At 40.3% G+C, this 18,440-nt stretch overlaps 1 protein-coding gene across 1 annotated transcript in view; it reads right to left on the bottom strand.

The window, feature by feature from the left end:
• The window catches only part of LOC107040455 (homeobox protein araucan), a 36,790-nt gene that overhangs the window by 4,009 nt on the left and 14,341 nt on the right, over positions 1 to 18,440 (bottom strand). Inside the window, exons 4-6 of the mRNA XM_015260546.2 lie at positions 8,559 to 8,917; positions 4,974 to 5,949; positions 3,603 to 3,692 (exon numbers count right to left, since the gene is read on the bottom strand). Coding sequence (XP_015116032.1) covers positions 3,653 to 3,692; positions 4,974 to 5,949; positions 8,559 to 8,917 — 1,375 coding nt within the window. The 3' untranslated portion in view covers positions 3,603 to 3,652. The remainder of the gene's footprint in view (positions 1 to 3,602; positions 3,693 to 4,973; positions 5,950 to 8,558; positions 8,918 to 18,440) is intronic.

The following is an 18,440-nucleotide window of genomic DNA, read 5'->3' as shown; positions in this document are numbered from 1 at the left end:
TCCGGAATTAGGGTGCCCTGTCCGCATTTTTGTTTGGTCCCATAGCTAGTGAGTAGCACACTCATTTGCGTAGGATCTCGTACATGATTGCAATGTATTTTCTCTCCGTGCGAAATTTAGGAAGTGAAAAATATTGGAGATCAGCGCAATTTTCACTTTTTCAATCAAATTTCATCAAATTTTTCCTAATAATCAGAGAAAGAAGAGCTAATTCTGAGTAATTTTTGCACTTCAATTTTTTTTCATTCCATATCTATTATAAAATCTTCACGAAAAAAAATCTTTATGACGTAATTTTGACTTAATTGTCGTCTAGTTATTCAAATTAAGGCACATTTTCTCTCATTTGAACGAAATTTTAAAATGTAAACACACGCATAAAAAGGGCGCACTTTGCCAATCCTAGTTTTCAAGATATTCACGTTTTTGTCTCCGCAACTCTCATTCAAACCAATGTTAAATCATTTTTTTATCTTCTTTAGGTACATCAAATGTGGGCAATGTTATTGATATTATTGAAATATACATAGCTATATCGATGAAGTAGGCCCTTGTCATGTGGACGACTACAAATATAAACCTGGAGTGAAAAAAATCAGGGTTCTCAAGACAAGAATATTTTCATTCTTGAATTGGTGATTTTTCCAATTCTAAAATTAATCTAGTCATGTTTATAAATCTTTTGTTATTCAAAGTATGCCACATGACATTTTTATTGACTCAATTAATATTGAATTAATGTTCAATTATTTTAGAATTTTATCTTTTCCATTGATCTTTTGATTTAAAAACTTATCTCACTTTAAAATGGTACATTTTTGGTATCAAATCTCAGGGCTTTTTCTTCTAAAATTAAGTAACCAGTTTATCATCCTCAGAACAATGTCATCTGTAATCATGAACTTCATAAAATCAGTAAATCGGTTCTGGAAACTAGGAACTTTTTGTTCTCACTATTTCACATGAAAAAAAAGTTTGAAGAGTGTTAAAAATTTTGCGTAATGGACACTCATAAATTCCACTCTTTTTGCTTTTTTATACGGACTCATTTGCCGTTTTTTTTTATAGCCAGATTTAACGAGATTCCATCCATCACTGTGGACCGCCTCTCCGTCAAATGCCTCCCTCGTTCTGCTCGTAGTCCTGAAAATCCCGTCTATTTCAACATGACAATCGAAATGCCACGGGAATTATCCTCAAATGCATCTATCTCCGATCGATCTTGCGAGACCACTGCATGCATGTGTGTTTTGTCCCCAGTAACTCAACTATGTACTCTCAATTGACATATTCCTCCACAGCGTTTTGCATACGCGAGTAATCGATACTTATATATCTTTAATCTCGTACCCTTTCTCTGATGATTGGCATTACACTCGAATTTCAACACGCGTGATGCATGCAGATATCGCGGGTCAAATTCTTCGCCCCAGTGTCACGCGATCAACAGTTATTACAATGTTCACAATAACTTGAAGCGAATATTTATCCAACCTGTGATTTGATAGTCTAAAGAGGTTTTTCTCGACTTGAATTCGTTTGAGACTACTCCGTCCATATTTTTCGGTTGAAAAAAAACGGGTCTGCCACTTGTTGCGCAGCGAATCGTGTAATTCGTTGACGCGCCGTGTTCATCGAACCGTTAGCAAGGTAGACCTCGGCGTTCGATCGCAAAAGTCCTCAGCGAAAAAAAGCCAATAAAACTCGAGGGGAAAAAAAACTTCCCAAAAACTTTTGGGAGAGGAGAAACGAGCAAATGAAGTGAGAGACTAAAAATAGTGCGAGAAGAATTCATGGAGAACCGAGGATTCAGGTATTCCTTCCTCCTCATGAGGTTTTTCACAGCATCCGTGGGACAAAGGTGTACACTGGAGCGAGTGTATCACCATACCAAGGATCCCAGGTTCCATCGCCGGTAGGATTTATTGAGGGGACAGCCATCTGCTGAGAAATCCCAGGACGACCGTTAACTGAGGTTGAGGTACTGGAGAAGATGGCTAAGACACTAGGTGGAAGCTCGCCAAATTTTATGCAGATACATTTAGGCATGTCTCATAAATATCGTAAAGGCAAAGATGCTGAGGTATCCAGCGCATCCCGAAGGATCAGAGAGATCCAGATGTTTGAGAGAAGTTGGGACTCATCATTCAGCGCCACCCAGTCTAAATAGCAATTAAATAGCCTCTCGCTAATTGGCAATTACGAGGGTGTTGGGCACAGTTTTTCAGCGCTATCTGGTAGCATTTTGGGATGCCATAGCAACCTGTGCAGTCCCCCCCTCGCGGCTCAGTCCTGGTGGATGGTGCCCAAAAGTCTCTCATATATGTGCCAGAGTTGCTAAGTGGCATTATAATAAGCGGACCGTGAGGCTGAGGCTGGCCACAAGGCTTGTGATCCCCATGAGAGAGAAAGAGAGAAGAGGAAGGGGTGTGAGGTTGAGCGCGGAGGCCTCTGCACACTGATCGTTTCGGAGCCGAGGTGACGACAGCGAAAACTAGTTTATTTGGGACGTGGCTATAAATTAGGATCAGATCGCCACCAGATAAGGGCATCCCGCTAACACCCGGCCTCCGAAAGAACGTCTCGACGAGGTGGTGACCACTTCTCCGCTACTCCCTTTTTCTTCTGGCCTTTATTCCTCCTTCTGACCTCACTCCTTCTAGCAAAGTAAACAGTTCCCAAACGTTTTGGGCGTTATTTTTGTCGGAGGAGATGACTTTCCTTCACTTGTTTCAATCTTTTATTTCTTGCTCGGTCATTGAATTTTTTTCGGGAGGGGGGGGGGGAAGGGACTATTATGAGGCAGCAATAAACAGTGAGAACTAGTACTTGCTTTTGATTTATGCTCCACTGTGACTTTATACAGTGTGGATTTACACCGTGGGTGTGAGAAGGATCCACGGAGTTTCTTGACACTAAATGCGACAGCTCGAGGTGTGTCCAAGTCACCAGTGAGGTTACTAGGAGATGTTTGCTAGAGAAATTCTCTACCTTGAGAAACAGCTACAGGAGAGAGTCCAGTGATTCCATTCACTGATCAAAATCTCGGTTCATTTGTCACTGTCATTGAGGTGGCGATAGCATTCTCAGATCTCTGAGGTGTGTGAGAGAGATGCTGCCTTGGCCACACGCTACTCAATATCAAACCCGTTTTTTGATCATTATTATTTTCGTGATGCGTTCAAGCCATCGACGATTTCTAACGGACAATGTCACAGCCCTCGGTGAATATTAATTCTTATCAACTGTCAGAGTGGAAAGGCGTGTCGAGTGATTTTATTTTAGGCTTAGCAAATATGATTGTAATTTTGGATAATAGAATGTTGTATTTTCGATCTATTAACGTCATTGTCTCTTATCTACTGGAAAGAGTGGATTGTACAACGCCACATGAGTAGTTGTTTTGCGGAGTTGAGTCGGTAGTTATGATTGGTGGAGGGGAAATTTATGAGTCTGGCGCGTGCGAGGGTTATGAATCAAACCTGGCAAATTTGTATCAACTAAAAATTCGTATTTTACATTTAATAGCTGAAGCTGTCAGTGATTATGCCACACTGAGTCTGAGAAATAGTGCGTATTTGATAATTTTGCGATAAACTCACCTGAATAACAACGAGTGCTGATAGTGACCCGAGGATTCGGAGACAGCGGTCTAAACCGGCGATACAAAACCACTGGCCATGGACTGGGATCTGTAAATAATGCGTAGTAATGAAGGGGCTCAAATATTGGATTGTTAACTCAGTAGCGAAGCGGAAAACCGGGTCAAGTCGATTTTGATTTTTGGTCAGTTTTCGATGAATATCTCGGAGTGTAAGAGAGATAGCAAAATTTTTCTCACGACTTTTTTTATAACCCTCAATTGGCTCTACAAAAAAGCTCTGTTTAAAATGCAGCAAATAATCCATCAGTAAAAGTTACCGGTCTCAACAGAAAAACTCGAGTGACTTCGGAACCCTTCGGGTTCAGGGTCAAATCACGGAGCAAATCGTCAAAAATGAATTCAGTATCAATCTATCCATCAAAGAGTGCACATCTATTAGTTAGAGAGTCACCTATTGAGTACAGTATCAACGTAACCGCTCAACCGAGTTCATCATCGTGTCATATTGAGTCGAGCGCTCTCTGTAGCGTCTCTATTTCGTTTAATTATCAATTAATTTCGAGTTAACTATCACTCATTTTGAGTCAATTATCAAGTTCAATACCATGAGATTATCCAGTGCAGTGTAAAGACAATTATCGATTTTTAATTTAAGACATTCATCGATTCGTGTATTCCCAAACTCAAGACGCGTGGCTTGCGCCACTAATAAAGTACGTGGTATGTTGAGTCTAGCGCCCTCTGTAGCGTTTCCATTTCGTTTAATTATCAATTAATTTTGAGCTAACTATAAATTAATTTGAGTCAATTATCAAGGTCAATATCAAGAGATTATCCAGTGCAGTGTGAAGGCAATTATCGACTTTAAATTTGAGACATTCATCGATTCGTGAATCTCTAAACTCAGGACGCGTGGCTTGCGCCACTAATAAAGTACGTGGTATATTAAGCCTAATGCCCTCTGCAGCGTCTCTACTTCGTTTAATTATCAATTAATTTCGAGTTAACTGTCACTCATTTTGAGTCAATTATCAAGTTCAATATCACGAGATTATCCAGTGCAGTGTAAAGGCAATTATGGACTTTGAATTTGAGACATTCATCGATTCGTGAATCCCCAAACTAAAGACGCGTGGCTTGCGCCACTAATGAAGTACATCAGCAGTATTTTTGTAATCCGCGTGTCCTTTAATTTCACCTTTTCCAAAGCACTTCCCCCAATCCGCCCTAGCATTAGCCTCAATCTCTAACAAGCTCATGAGAAAAAGTTTTCTATCTCTTTTAGATTCCGAAATATTCGTCAAAAACTGGCCAATACTCAAAATTAACTTAGCCCAGTTTACCGTTTCGCTACTGAATTGTCACTCACCCTTTGTAGAAGGGCTTGAACGCCGTGGTGGCCTCCGTAGGCGGAAGACTGGCAGTCGTTTGTTGGTGAAGGACGGAGGTCTGGTTGCCAGAGGAGAAGTCCTTGTGTGGAGAGCTTTGCAAGCGAGCCCCGAAGGACGATGCACTGCTGGCTGATCCCGAACTGGAGGACAGATAACCACTGCTAGCAGCCAATCCACTTGGATAATGACTCGCTGTACCATTGCTATTGGCTGTGGTACTGCCACCAGGGCAGTATGCTCCCGGAGGGCCCTGGATCACGCCGTTGGGTGTTGTCACCTTCATATTGGGAGGTGTTTGGGGTGGCGTGTCCGTCCCAACCTCGGGAAACCCCGCCGCTGCCGATGATGATGCACTTGATGTCGAGCCAGACGATGAGTTTGGATTGTAGTGGAGTTGTCCACCTGACGAGGAGCTCAGAAAGCCACCGTATCTCGTTACGGCGTTGGAGTAGGGCGCTGTCGCTGCGGATGACGGGCTCATTGATGCGGCAGAAGGTAGGGCAAAATTACCAAGACCACCGCCACCCCCGGAGCCGAGCCAGGGCTGCTGGGAGTGTTGATGATGGGACTGACTGGACAGGTGATGCTGGGGCGTCTGCTGTGGATGACCTTGAGGCTGATGGCTGTAGTGCTGTTGGTGATTCAGATACGCCTGGTGGTGAGGATGGGAGGGAGGTGGAGGGGTTTTGCAGGCTGCTGTGTCAGCCAGCGACCAGATTTTGGGCTTCGTCGCGGGAATGGGAACACCACCTGCTTGACAATCGGGCTTGACACCCTCGTCCTTCAGGTGGTCTTCACTTATGTAGCCCTGATGATGGTGACTGTGGTGGTGCTGGGGCATGTGGTGGAAGGACATCTCTCGGCTCCTTGGGTCATCTTCAAGATCCAGGTCGTCATCGTCCTCCAGATCCTTGTCGTGCTGCATGTGCTCAGCCTTCACATGCCTCATGGGTTCTAAATTCAATAATGAAAAAGAGAAAGAACAACATGAAGTGACGCGTGTCATGGAGGGCTTTAACATGTATCGACACAACGATCGACTTGTCGACCCCTTGAAAATCTCGAGATACACTCTGTACACAGTATATTGAAGTAGGGGAAACGATAAGCCAAAATCCCCAGGCTCGTTAATTATTGGATATGAGGGTGGAGCTTGGGGTAGTGCTCGTGAAGCTCCCGCGTGGCAATATTGCCGTTAATGGTTTATAGTCCCTGGTGTGAAAGCGAGACGCGCGTATGCGTGTCATTGCAGGGGAGGGGATGGGGATGCTGGAAGCGTCGAAAAGAGCACCGTGTGCCCTGAAGGAGGGAAAAAAAAGTACTTGGGAGAAGAAGAGAGCGAATAAGTGTGAGTGGAAAAATAGGGAGGTGAGTGCGAGTAAGAGATGGTTTCCCTTGCCCTCATAGAGTTAAGCCGTAAGGGATGCTGTGAAAAAAAGGGGGAGCGAAGCCTGCAACCACTTTGGGGAGCGCGAGAGATTTCGGATCCCCTCGGGATGGTGGATCTCTTTCTTCCTTTCTCTCGCTCTTTCAGTCGGTGTTTTTTTTTTCAACTTCTTTTATATCCCTTGGCGCCCCTTGCACTCTGGAAAAGAGCCGTCCCGTCCGTCTGGCAGGGCGTCCAGCCAGCTAGTCAGTTAGGGGTGAGAATTTCATTAAGAGCTTCGAATGAGTTAGCAGAGGGGTTTAGTTGATGGGTCGTCAAGCGATAATTCCCCAAAGCGCATACTCACTGTGGGCAAGTTATCAACTGTCTCTGTTACTCTTGTGTACAGCCCCAATAACGTGCATAAGAGAGAGGAGTGATGGGCCAGAGAGTTTTGTGGGCTCTTTCACCAAGGGGTAGATTTGAAACTCCACCAAACCCTTATAAAAGGGAACCTTATGGCCCAACTAAACAGATACTCCCAGTGAGTCCACAAGTGGCTCTTTAACTTCTGACCCCACCCACTTTATCACCGATTAATCGCGCAATTTATATCAATTAAATGTATCTATCAAATCTTCACGAATTCTTGGGCCAATTTAATCGACCTATTTTTACTGATATCCACATGTGGCACAATGTGCGGTGTATTGCGGTAATGGTTTGGCATTGAGAGCCATCCTCCTTCTCTCTTTAGCCATTCGTCTCACCGCGGGCGCCGATACATCACTGGTCGCTCGAACCAGTGTACCCGAAGCATCTATATACATAACGTATATCCCACGGTGTATGGACTCTCTCGTTTCACTGTATAGTCCTACGGGCTGGCTACTCCGGCCCAGCGGCCGCACCCTCGCACATTCCCCTGGACGTGCTGCCTCACGTTACACCAGTTACTGTAGGCACACCATACAACCTCCAGTTGCACAGGATGGCCAACGGAAGTGAGTTGCAGGAGGAGGTGGGCAGGGGAGTGGAGGGTATATAGATCCAGAGAGGGAGTGGAAACGCAAAGGGGTTAGAAGCAAACCCAAAGGCCATTAATCTCTTCGCGCGGCAACCCGCAACCCGTCACTGTGTTTACCCACATGTGAACCATTATGTCCGCCTCTACGATACACCCAGAGTACCAAAGGACTTGAGCTATTTTCTCCCCTCCCACTCCTCTGACCCCCGAAATTCATTGCAAATTTGGAATTTCTCTGTGGGAGACGGAGATTGGACTGTGGCTTTACCACTTTGGGTTTCGAGGACTGAAAATTGGCTTATCTTTCCCCATTAAAGGCTTCAGAAATAGCATACTGAACTTTTATACTAACTTGGTTGTTTTTCACCCACGGGATAGAATGTTTTGAATGGATAGATAATTTGCATTTTTTTTATTTGATTCATTTCTAAAAGGGGATATTTTACCCAGAATAGGCTTTTTTTTCGCTTCGGCAGAAAAACACCAAATACTTTCAAAAAAGGGTTACAATGGGCTAGACAGAGATTCGTGTTTATTGAGCCCTATCAATCGCCATTAATTAAAATTTAATTCATCGATTAGTTTTTTTAAATTACAAATTTTTTCGAAAATCGGGTGTTCCACAATAACTAAAAAACCTGTTCTGAATTCATTGAATGATGACTTAAAAAATTTGTTTGAATGTCCTTTTGACCAAGTTCCAAGATGAAGGCGATAGCAATAATCGTTATTTTGATTTATTTGAAAATTTCCAAAAATTTTGTATTTTTTGAAAATCGAAATTTCGGGGATATCTTGGAATACCATGCTTCAAATGAATTGGGTCAGAATGGGGTCATTTCTTCGCTTAGGCAAAGAAGCACAAATTACTTTCCAAAAAGGGATGAAATGAGCTGACCAGAAATTCGTTGTATATCTACATGTGAATCATTATCTCCACCTCTACGATACACTCAGAGAACCAAAGAACCTTAACTAGTTCCTCTCCAACCCTCGCCTGACCCCAAAATTCATTGCGGATTTGTAATTTCTCTGTGAAAGTCAGAGATTGGACTGTGACCTCACAACTTTGGGTTTCCGGGATTGAAAATTGGCTTATCTTTCCCCATTAGAGGCTTTAGGAATAGTATACTGAACTTTCATACTAACTTGGTTGTAAAATTTACTTACCATTATCCTCCAAACTCCGTCTTGCATCATCACTAACTCTATCCACTCGATTGTCACTGCTCATGTCATCCTTGTCCTTATTATCCTCTGAATCAGTGAGAACAGCATCATCATCATCGTCAGTTTTATTTTTCGGCTCCCACGTCATTTTATTTTCCTTCTTGAGTCTTCTCCTTGCATTGGCAAACCACGTTGATACTTGGGTGAGTGTCATTTTAGTTATAATAGCGAGCATAATTTTTTCACCCTTAGTTGGATACGGATTTTTCTTGTGCTCGTTTAACCAGGCTTTTAGGGTCGCTGTTGATTCTCTCGTTGCGTTCTTTCGACGCGCTGCGAGATCGTAACCAGCCCCATAACTGGAAAGGACAACCGGAATATTTTACTTAAATGTTTTAACACATAAATTTTTTTATTATACTTTTTTTTTATTACAGTGTAAAATAGAAACTTGTCAACAGCGTCGCGTTTGTCTTTCAAACCCCTCATTACACAAACCGGTTTTAAATATACATATTATCGGTGGTTAAACTTTACCTTCTGTCGTATTATTTTTGTTAACAATGTAGTTGACATGTTCTGCAGGGTCGAAAATACGAAAAACCGGTTGATTATTCATTCAACTTATTTTTAATAGAACGTGGGGGTTTTTAGAGACGACACTCACGAGAAACGATAAGGACAAATCCACCCCTACCCAGGATATTTTGCCTTTTCTCAAGGATCTTTTAATGTTTTTCATCTAGGAAAGTGAAGGTTTTGAATGAAATGATTGATTCACCATTTCTGTTTGCCTAAATCACTAACAAAAGGTGATGTTTCACCCTGATCTGATCATCATTCCTGAAACCGGGTCGTTTTATTCCCTCAGGCAGAAAAGAATCGAAACAGAAGTTGATTTTCGTGTATCCTTTTTTCATATTTTTTCGAAATTGCTATTCGGGGATGAATTATTCACGTTGATTTTGGTGCTTCGCCTTATCATTTTTTTCAGTTATGGGAGTATATCGTGAATTTCAAAGAGGAGAAATACAAAAAACAGTAAGTACACAAATGCCTGGTTAGTGGCTTCATCTTTTCTCAAAGATTTTGTAGTTTTTCTGTTCAGGAGATGTTTCGAATTGATAGATAATAGGCCATTTTTTCCGGTTTCAACAAGGCGAAGAAAATTGGAAAAAATTACTGAACGATTACCGTCAAATAATCGTGGAGCGAACTCGATTTTCAGTGGGTTTTCACTCTACATCGGGGAAAAAGTGCGAGACGAATAGTAAATTTTTCTTCGTGGACCCGGAAAAATTTACCGAACGTGGAGGTAGTTTGCGTTTTTGAGGGAATGCATTCGGTAAAATGTCACTTCCATTCGTCCTCATGACTTTTATATGGATGAAAGAAAAAAAACTCTACCAGCGTGACAAATGCTGGTGTATAGAAGGATAATTTTCGCATCCATAGATGTATTTCTTTTACCGAGCCAATCGTAAAATATCCTCAACAAACAGGCGTCTTTTTATTCAATTACATTTCGCTCTCCGATTACCTCTCATACAGTAAAATATGCCACGATTTTCTAGACAATTTTTATCCATTTTTTTTCTCCGTAAATCGTTCCTGAAAAGGATTACCTATTTTACATATATATTCTATGCGTTCTCTTTTATATTATAATTTTTTTATATTTTATTTTTTAAACACGGAATTCATTCCAAAAGGGTTGAAATGAACTAAACAGGAGTTTATTTTCTCGCATCATTTCTAGTTTATGTGAAATATTTTTCGGAAGTTACTTTTCCTCCCCACCAGCTTTTCAAGATTCATCGCACTCTCGTATTGGTTCTTCACCTTATTTCTTCCCCTCTCTATAAGAAAATGGAGTGGCTTTCAGAGGGGCCATACAAAAAAATAAGGACAAATCAACCCCTGTTTATGGTACTGTTTCCTTTTCTCAAGGATATCTCAGTCTCTTTCACTTAGCAGATAAATGTTCTGGGTGGATAAATGTTTTTGCATAATTCGCAACTTTCCCAAGGGGTATACTGTCACAAATTTTTGTCTGAAATTTGCGGTACACTTTTTGGAAATTTTTATCGAATTTAATTACCATTGAAAATTCACAAATTCGTAGAAAAATCAAAAGGATCTGAAAAATCAAAAGAAATTTCAGTTCCATTTTTTCCTCAAAATGAATAGAAAACCCTAAAATTCTGGTAAATATATTCTCTAATTTTCAGGGTAGTAACACTGAATGCGATTTAAGGGGAAAAAATCATGAAATTTCAGATTTCACTGAAAAATTCATGCAATTTAGCACAGAATATTTTATGCAAATTATTCAAATGAATTAAGGAATTTTCGTCTTTATACTGCTTAAATTTCTGGAATTTGACTGAATTTTCAGTGAAACCTGAAATTTCATGATTTTTTCCCTTAAATCGCATTCAGTGTCACTGTCTTGAAAATTAGTAGTCAACTGTCTATAAAATTTCCTTTTTCATCCAACAGTGCATCCTTCATCCCATTTAGTAATAATCCCCAAAATGGGGTTATTCTATTCCCTAGGCAAAGAAGGTCGGAACGGGGGTTGATATTCGCGTATCGTTTTTTGCACGGGTGAATTACTTTTCGAGAGTCACTTTTCTGGAAGAATTTATCCCCTTCAGTTTCAAGGCCCTTCAAACTCTCACATTGGTTCTTCGCCGAACCGTACGATTCCCCATGGATTTTGGAAAGTCTGGTAGACTCATGTACCCTCTGATATCTCACTCCCTCTCGCTGGTGTATGCATCGCACAGTGGAAACACGCCCTGTTCGTACAGCCCTTGCGTATAGAGGCGACATCCTACTATAAGAGGGGAACACTGAGGGTGATACGCCGGCAAATATATACGGAGAATAAAACACCCTGCGGTGCTGTGGCGGTATAGCGCCGTGATTCCATCGAGGCTGGCACTCACTCTCGTCGTAATGGCGATTCGATCGATCCCCCACTCTCTCTTTCTCTCTGTTCAATCCCTCACCCACCCCTGACTGTATTATAGCTAACGTACGTTGTATATACACTGGAGTGGAGGCTAGTGGAAGCTAAAATACCCATCCAAGATTTTGTAGGGTAGCTGGAGTAGCCTCATAAGGGTGCAACGACCCATACTGTGACGCTGAAATTACCTTTCTCCCTAATTCAATTTTTTTCGGGCCATTTCGGTCAATTGAGCGGAATAATTGAAATCATAAAGTCATGGCTCATTTTATTGAGGTCAAAGTTGTTCACGAATTGTGCACAGGAGGAACTAAATTTCTAAAAGCAAGTTACTGACTTTAAGAAACTTGGGGTTCGAATATGCATTGTCGTGGAAATAGGCCCTTTGAGTCGAGATTTTTGGACACTTTTTGTGAATTTATGATTCATAATTTGTGATTTATAATATTTATAATTCACGATTTTTTAGAATTCAATTCAATACGTGTCTGATCTTTAAGGGGAGACTACTGTGAGTTTTAAAAGTGGTGGGTTATTGGAGTGAGACTTTTCCCATTTAGTAGCGGTTCAAAATTATCCATAAACGAGGAATTAATTACTTTTTCCAACTTTTTTTTCGTGAAATCGTGAAATACACTAAGCGGGGATTTTCTCATCATGTGACAATCTACATTGGGTGGAGAGCTGCCACCACTTAAAAGTTAGTAATAAAGAACTCTTGAATTTTATCGAAATTATATCGTATGGAGAAAAAAAATTCAGGAAAAATTACGCGACGAAACGTAAAAGTGATGGAAATGCTCTATCGGGAATTTTTACGTAAAAACTCGGAAACAATCTAAAATGAGAAATAGATGTTCCCTCTTGAGTTCTGGAAATTTTATGAATTGAAACACAATTTTTACGTGACACGCCATAAAAATCCGCGCCGAGAACAGTGATTTCTGCGAATCTGTAGTGATGCACATCACACTTTCGTCAAGCAACGTAATTTTTGCGTGACTTCCATAGTACTTTTTCCGCGATTTTTTTCTCCGTGCGCACTATGAGTTTCAGAGATATTGAAATCACTACGGATTAGAATACGGATTGGATCATTACGGATTTTTATTTGTCTGATTTTCAAGAAAAATAATTTTTTCACACAGAAAAACCGAACCATAAATTACATTTATGAAGTCGTCTTTTATGATTTCCACGGCGATTTTACGCTTGGAGTCGAAGCGTAAATTACGCTCCAAATCGCCGTAAAATAAGGTTACATAAACATAATTTACGGTTTTGTATTCGTAAATTACGATGATTTTTTTTCGAATTTTACGTTCATTTTTACGTTGTTCAAAAATACATATTTTACGCGTAAAATACGATGTTTTTCTCGTACATTACGAATAAGTAAATCGTGCGATACGGTTTTATAAAAATAATAATTTACAATTTCTTGAGCGCGAAATACTCTTAGTGAAACATAAAAGATGTTTTGTTTAGGTGTATTTTCCGTTCTTATTTTGACCGTAAAGTACCCCTTTCTGAGGTTTAAATTCAGATTTTCATGACGGAAAAAAAATCACATTGAGGGTAAATATAAATTATATTTAGCAAACTGTAAATTACGCTCATCAAAACGTAATTGACGTTTAGATTTTTCTGTCCATAGAATGAGTAAAAATTTAACTTGTTTCTAAAATTTTTTGCTCGCTAGATTTGGATATCGTACACTGAGAAAAAAAATTACTTTTGCCAAGTAAATGCACTAACATCAAGAAAATCCACACATTTCAAATGCAAATATTTATATACATTTACTTGTGGCAAGTAAATTTACTTGGCAGACGCAATTTTTTTTCTCAGTGCCGAAATTCAGACATTTCTATTGGAGATCAGAATGTTTTTTCTTCGTGCATAGGGTTTTTTTTTCGGGAATAGCGTTCTGTTCCATACTTGGAAAAATAATGTTCCTGAATTAAGACACACAGACGTTGAGTGATACATTTTTTCCTGTGCGGGAGGAAGACTTGAAGAGAAGCGTAGCCGTGTCTGAACATGAAGAACCTAATCTACTGGCTATTATGAAATTCACGTAACCGTTTTAGTTTGAAGCTTATTGATTCAGTCTTGTTTGGAGGCCATTTATTGATTCAGTATTCTGAAAATGTTCAGAAAATAATTCATGCGGTGAAGTAATGAAACTTAATGAATCAATTTTACTCAAATCAGTTATCGGAAAATGTGTCCAACTTCAAGGAAAATTATGCAGTGATTTCAGAGAACTTTTAATACTTTTTTTGAGAAGTAAAATGAGAGATGCATGAGATCAGGGTTGGATAGGTAAAATACCTCAGGTAAATTGTCACATTTTCGAAAAAATAAAAATAAAATAATTCATGCGGTGAAGTAATGAAACTTAATGAATCAATTTTACTCAAATCAGTTATCGGAAAATGTGTCTAACTTCAAGGAAAATTATGCAGTGATTTCAGAGAACTTTTAATACTTTTTTTGAGAAGTAAAATGAGAGATGCATGAGATCATGGTTGGATAGGTAAAATATCTCAGGTAAATTGTCACATTTTCGAAATTTAATTGATGTTAGGGGGAAGATATGAAATTTCAAGTTATTTGTAGAATTCAATGAAGTTCATCATTTTTCCGGCGAAGTGAAAGGAAATTTCTCAAGTTATTAGGATTTTTGGCAGGTTTTCTCTTATCCTTCGGCAAATACGGTACGGCGGTTGGGGAGGTGGGGGGTGGGAAGGGAACAAATCGTAAAATCCCAAACGGGCATACGAGGAAAAAATTTTTTTTCGTGAAATAGATTCTTATATTTCTTCTATTTTTGTTGGATTAAGGGTCTTTATTTGTAAAATATATGCTGATTGAACACTCGTTTGACTGCAAGTAAGACCACCTCCACGAAATTAACTCGTGATTTGGAAAAATATAGCTTTAGTTGAACGGTAAGTGCCGGTTTTCGTGGTTTCTCTCCTCATTGAACATGAATTGATTGTTGAGTTGCAAAATAATTTTTTCAAGTAATAATTGAAGTGAAATTATAGCGCCCACACGGAAAAGTGTTAAAGAAAAATTATCAAATAAGTGAACTAATTCAGTAGCGAAGCGGTAAACCGGGTTAAGTCGATTTTTACTATTGGCTAGTTTTTGACGAATATCTCGGAATCTAAAAGAGATAGAACGATTTTTGTCATGACCTTTTTTGTAGAGCCAATAGAGCGTTATAAAAAAAGTTATGAGAAAAATTTTGCTATCTCTCTTAGATTCCGAGATATTCAGCAAAAACTGGCTAATAGTCCAAATCGACTTAACTCGGTTTACCGCTTCACTACTGAATTGTGGAGTGAACTCGTTTTTCAGTACTTTTTCACCCTATATCAGGGGAAAAGTGGTGCGAAACGAATAACGAATTTTTCTCCGTTGGTCCGGCAACATTTTCTGAATGGGTAATTTATGCCAAAACTATAAAATTTACCCTGCATTCCATCAAAAATTATTTCAGTAAACGTGAATGATTGTTCAATATTGCGTATAATTTTTCTGTAACGGAGAATGATTTTTTGCCGAACGCGTTCTGTAAAATTTCACTTAAATTCATCCCCATGACCTTCGGATGGCAACAAAAAAAATACCCTATCGGTGTGGAATAGGGTATTTTTTATATTCTCCACAAACAAGTGTTTTTTCATCGAATTACATTCCGTTCCACGACTAACTTTCATACTGTAAAATTTGCCACGATATCATAGGTAATTTTTCTCCAACTTTTCTCTCCGTGCAGTATTTTTCTGATCGAATTATGATAAACGATATGTCTTGAGAATCCGTGAAAATGCCACTCGCTCAAAATTTCCGCAATTTAACAGAAAAAATTCGTACAAAAATCTTCAACAGTGAGGAAAAATGCTGTCCAAACATCTGTAACACCTTCATCTATAATAAAAACTTGAAAACTACCAAGAGAAATATTCATGAAGGGAGATAAAGGAAAAAACGAGGAAACTTGGGTATAAAAAACATTGAAGAGGGTAAATCAAATTGCCGAGTCGACGATTAGTTTGCCACTTCCGTCCCGCAAACAGAAGAATTACTCGGGCCCCCTTCCTCCACAGAGTGGAGCTTGTCCAAGAGATTGCTTGATGACTTGGCCAGGCAGGAAAAAGAGTAGGAAGAAAAATCCAACGGGAGTGGAATTGTCTGGGCTCTCCTACCCGTGGACGGAAAAGCAGAAGGAAACTCAGTGGCGGGAGGGTGGGTGCCTGGGTGAGACGAAAGAAAGTGGGAGGCGGTTTTCACCCTCTATTAAACTCCCTCCCCAGACAAGGGAAAGGCGGCCGCATTGGGGCTCCTGTTCCTTTCCAATAAAACCGCGCGCATTCACTCTCGCGCCCGCAAGAAAAGGGAAAAAAATAAAGTGAAAAAAAATTGTGAGAAAGGAGACGAGAAAGAAAAGGGGCATGAAATGCGCATTGGGAAATCGATCGAGGCCATTGTATTTGTACTTTATCTTGAATTATCTGGTTGCTTGAACAAAAAGCTGATGATTCATGCAGAACGACCACTAAATCATCTCTCGATTTGATACACGGAGAGAAATATTCTATAAAAATTACATATCTTTTTCGTAGTTCCAGAGCGAAATGTGGTTGTAGGAAATTTTACGGAACTGTCACGGAATTTTTCCAGAGCATTCCGTAATTTTTATCTGAATCTCCTGTGAAAAATACCCCACACAGGAAACTATATCAAATCAACACCAGTTCCATCAGAAATTACAAAAAATGTCGTATTAGTTCGTCTCATGTCATTCATCACGATTTTTCAAATCAGCTATCCATAATATTGTTGTATTTAATTAAGAAATAATTCAGGATAAATTGAAGGGGCGTATTTATTGACAGTTCTCCACAATCAATCATAGAATAAAAGTGGATCACGCATGAAGTTATTCCCAAACATTAGAGAATGACAATCAACTTTCCTTTTATTTTACAAAAGAGGGGAAGAGGATAGATTAAACCATTCAATTCCGTAGAAAATAAAATATTTGTTGCTTGAATTCCCTTGCAACAAATAACCTCTAAAAGGAAGATAAAAAAATTGAAAAAAAATCATATCAACAATACGATAATAACAACAATAAACAAACGAATTCACTGAATTTTAATTCCAATTCAAATCTCTCGATCATCTACAAGTCTACATAGCTCCCCAAGTGTCATTATATCTCCACCCACGGCCTCTCTATTTGCATAACAAGAGGCATTGCGTGCCAGTGAGAGGAATCGTTCGACTGCATCGGCACGATTGTTCCATCTGCATGTATATCACATCAATTAATATTATTTTTTCATGTTGAAACATGGAAAACCAGCCAGCACTCTCCAACTCCGGGCTCACTCATCACCATCGATTCTAAATACAATTTTATGTTAAAATTTCCAGTTCAACCTGTGCAACTACAGCATCAAGGGCTAATTTCCTCTCCTCTTACTCCCTCCCCCGCCATAAAATCTCGTATCGACATAACCAGCAAAACATTATCGACCGTCCGCCTCTTAAACAAAAGTTAACCGCTTTGAATTTAGCCCACGAGAGGATTTTCAATATTGCGGTGCTCCATTCAGAGCAAAAAACGATTTTGCAGAGAAGGGCCATGGAGAGTCCGTGAGTGCAAAATCGAATGAAACGGCTCCCGTTTCGCAAAGGTCGACACGGGGGGGGGATTAAAAAAAAAATGGCATACAGAATGTATAACGATTTGCAGCTGTACAGGGGTACGAGGTAGCGAGGTTCTCTCATTTTGTGAAACGCAAAAATCTGGTTCCAGAGATGACTGGATACGTTGGATAGGCAATAACGATGCTCTGCTACACGCGAGCGAGTGAAGAGGATGAGGAGAATGGTAATACTAGGCTTGGTGAGAGCAGCAACCGGGGGCCTCCACTCGAGCCGACTCATTAGGGGCTTTGCATATGGTGGCGTCAACCTCGAAAGGTTAACCAATATTGGCAGAACGGGCGTAATTACTATCCCCCCATGAAGCCCCTGATCGTATTCAAAAGCTATGGCCAGCAAGCCCCTCGTATCAGCATCGTACCAACGATCATTGATATAAATTTCATGTTGAAATCTCCGGGGTAATAAAATAAAAACAATCCTCTTCGGAATTTTATGTAACTCGAAAAAGTTGAGAGTGAATTAAAAAGAGGGAACAAGCCTGGAGGGTGTCGTGGAGGCTCTCACACCATCGAAAGAGTGAAAAAAGAAGCGTCAGGGTCTGGCCGTGGAATAACCCGGCAGCCTCGAGGCTACAACGAAGGGGTTTTCTCTGTTATTGTCCCCGACCACTCCTCAATATCATCAAATTCGAATTGAAATAACTAAACTGTATGAAACACACTCCGTTGAATGAAGTAAAAATTGAACAGCCTGGAGGATGGACACTGAAGTGGCTGATACACGAGAGAGGGTTGGAAAAACTTTTGTGATTCAGACGTGAAACAATGGCGGGGCTCGGAGTTGTCCCTCTCTGGTCTGTTGGTGCGGCTCAGTAGACACACAAAGAGAACCCCAAAAGCATCCAGCGGTGAGTGTATGCCAGAGAGGTTGGATGAGGTGAATGGATGAAGTGGAGGAAGGCTGGTCTCTCGCGCCGCACGCGGGTATTATTAAGCAAGTAAATTAATAGTGGCTCGCGCGAGAGAACGGCTGAGGCTCTCCGCATTTGTGTTGGAAAGGGTCGAAGGGGTGGATTTCAACGATAAACAATGCCGAGAGTGTCTGTGTTGTTGTAGGACAGAGGGAGAAAGATGGAGAGAGTCAACATATTACAGTGTGCCACATATACACGTATATTTTCGGCTCTCAAAGGTGGGGGGGGGGGGGTTGGG

Source organism: Diachasma alloeum, unplaced genomic scaffold, assembly GCF_001412515.2.
Source record: "Diachasma alloeum isolate Michigan unplaced genomic scaffold, Dall2.0 Dall_scaffold_00336, whole genome shotgun sequence".
Lineage (NCBI taxonomy): Eukaryota > Metazoa > Arthropoda > Insecta > Hymenoptera > Braconidae > Diachasma > Diachasma alloeum.
Note: the sequence above shows the minus strand (reverse complement) of the source record. Positions and strands in the feature narration are given on the sequence as shown.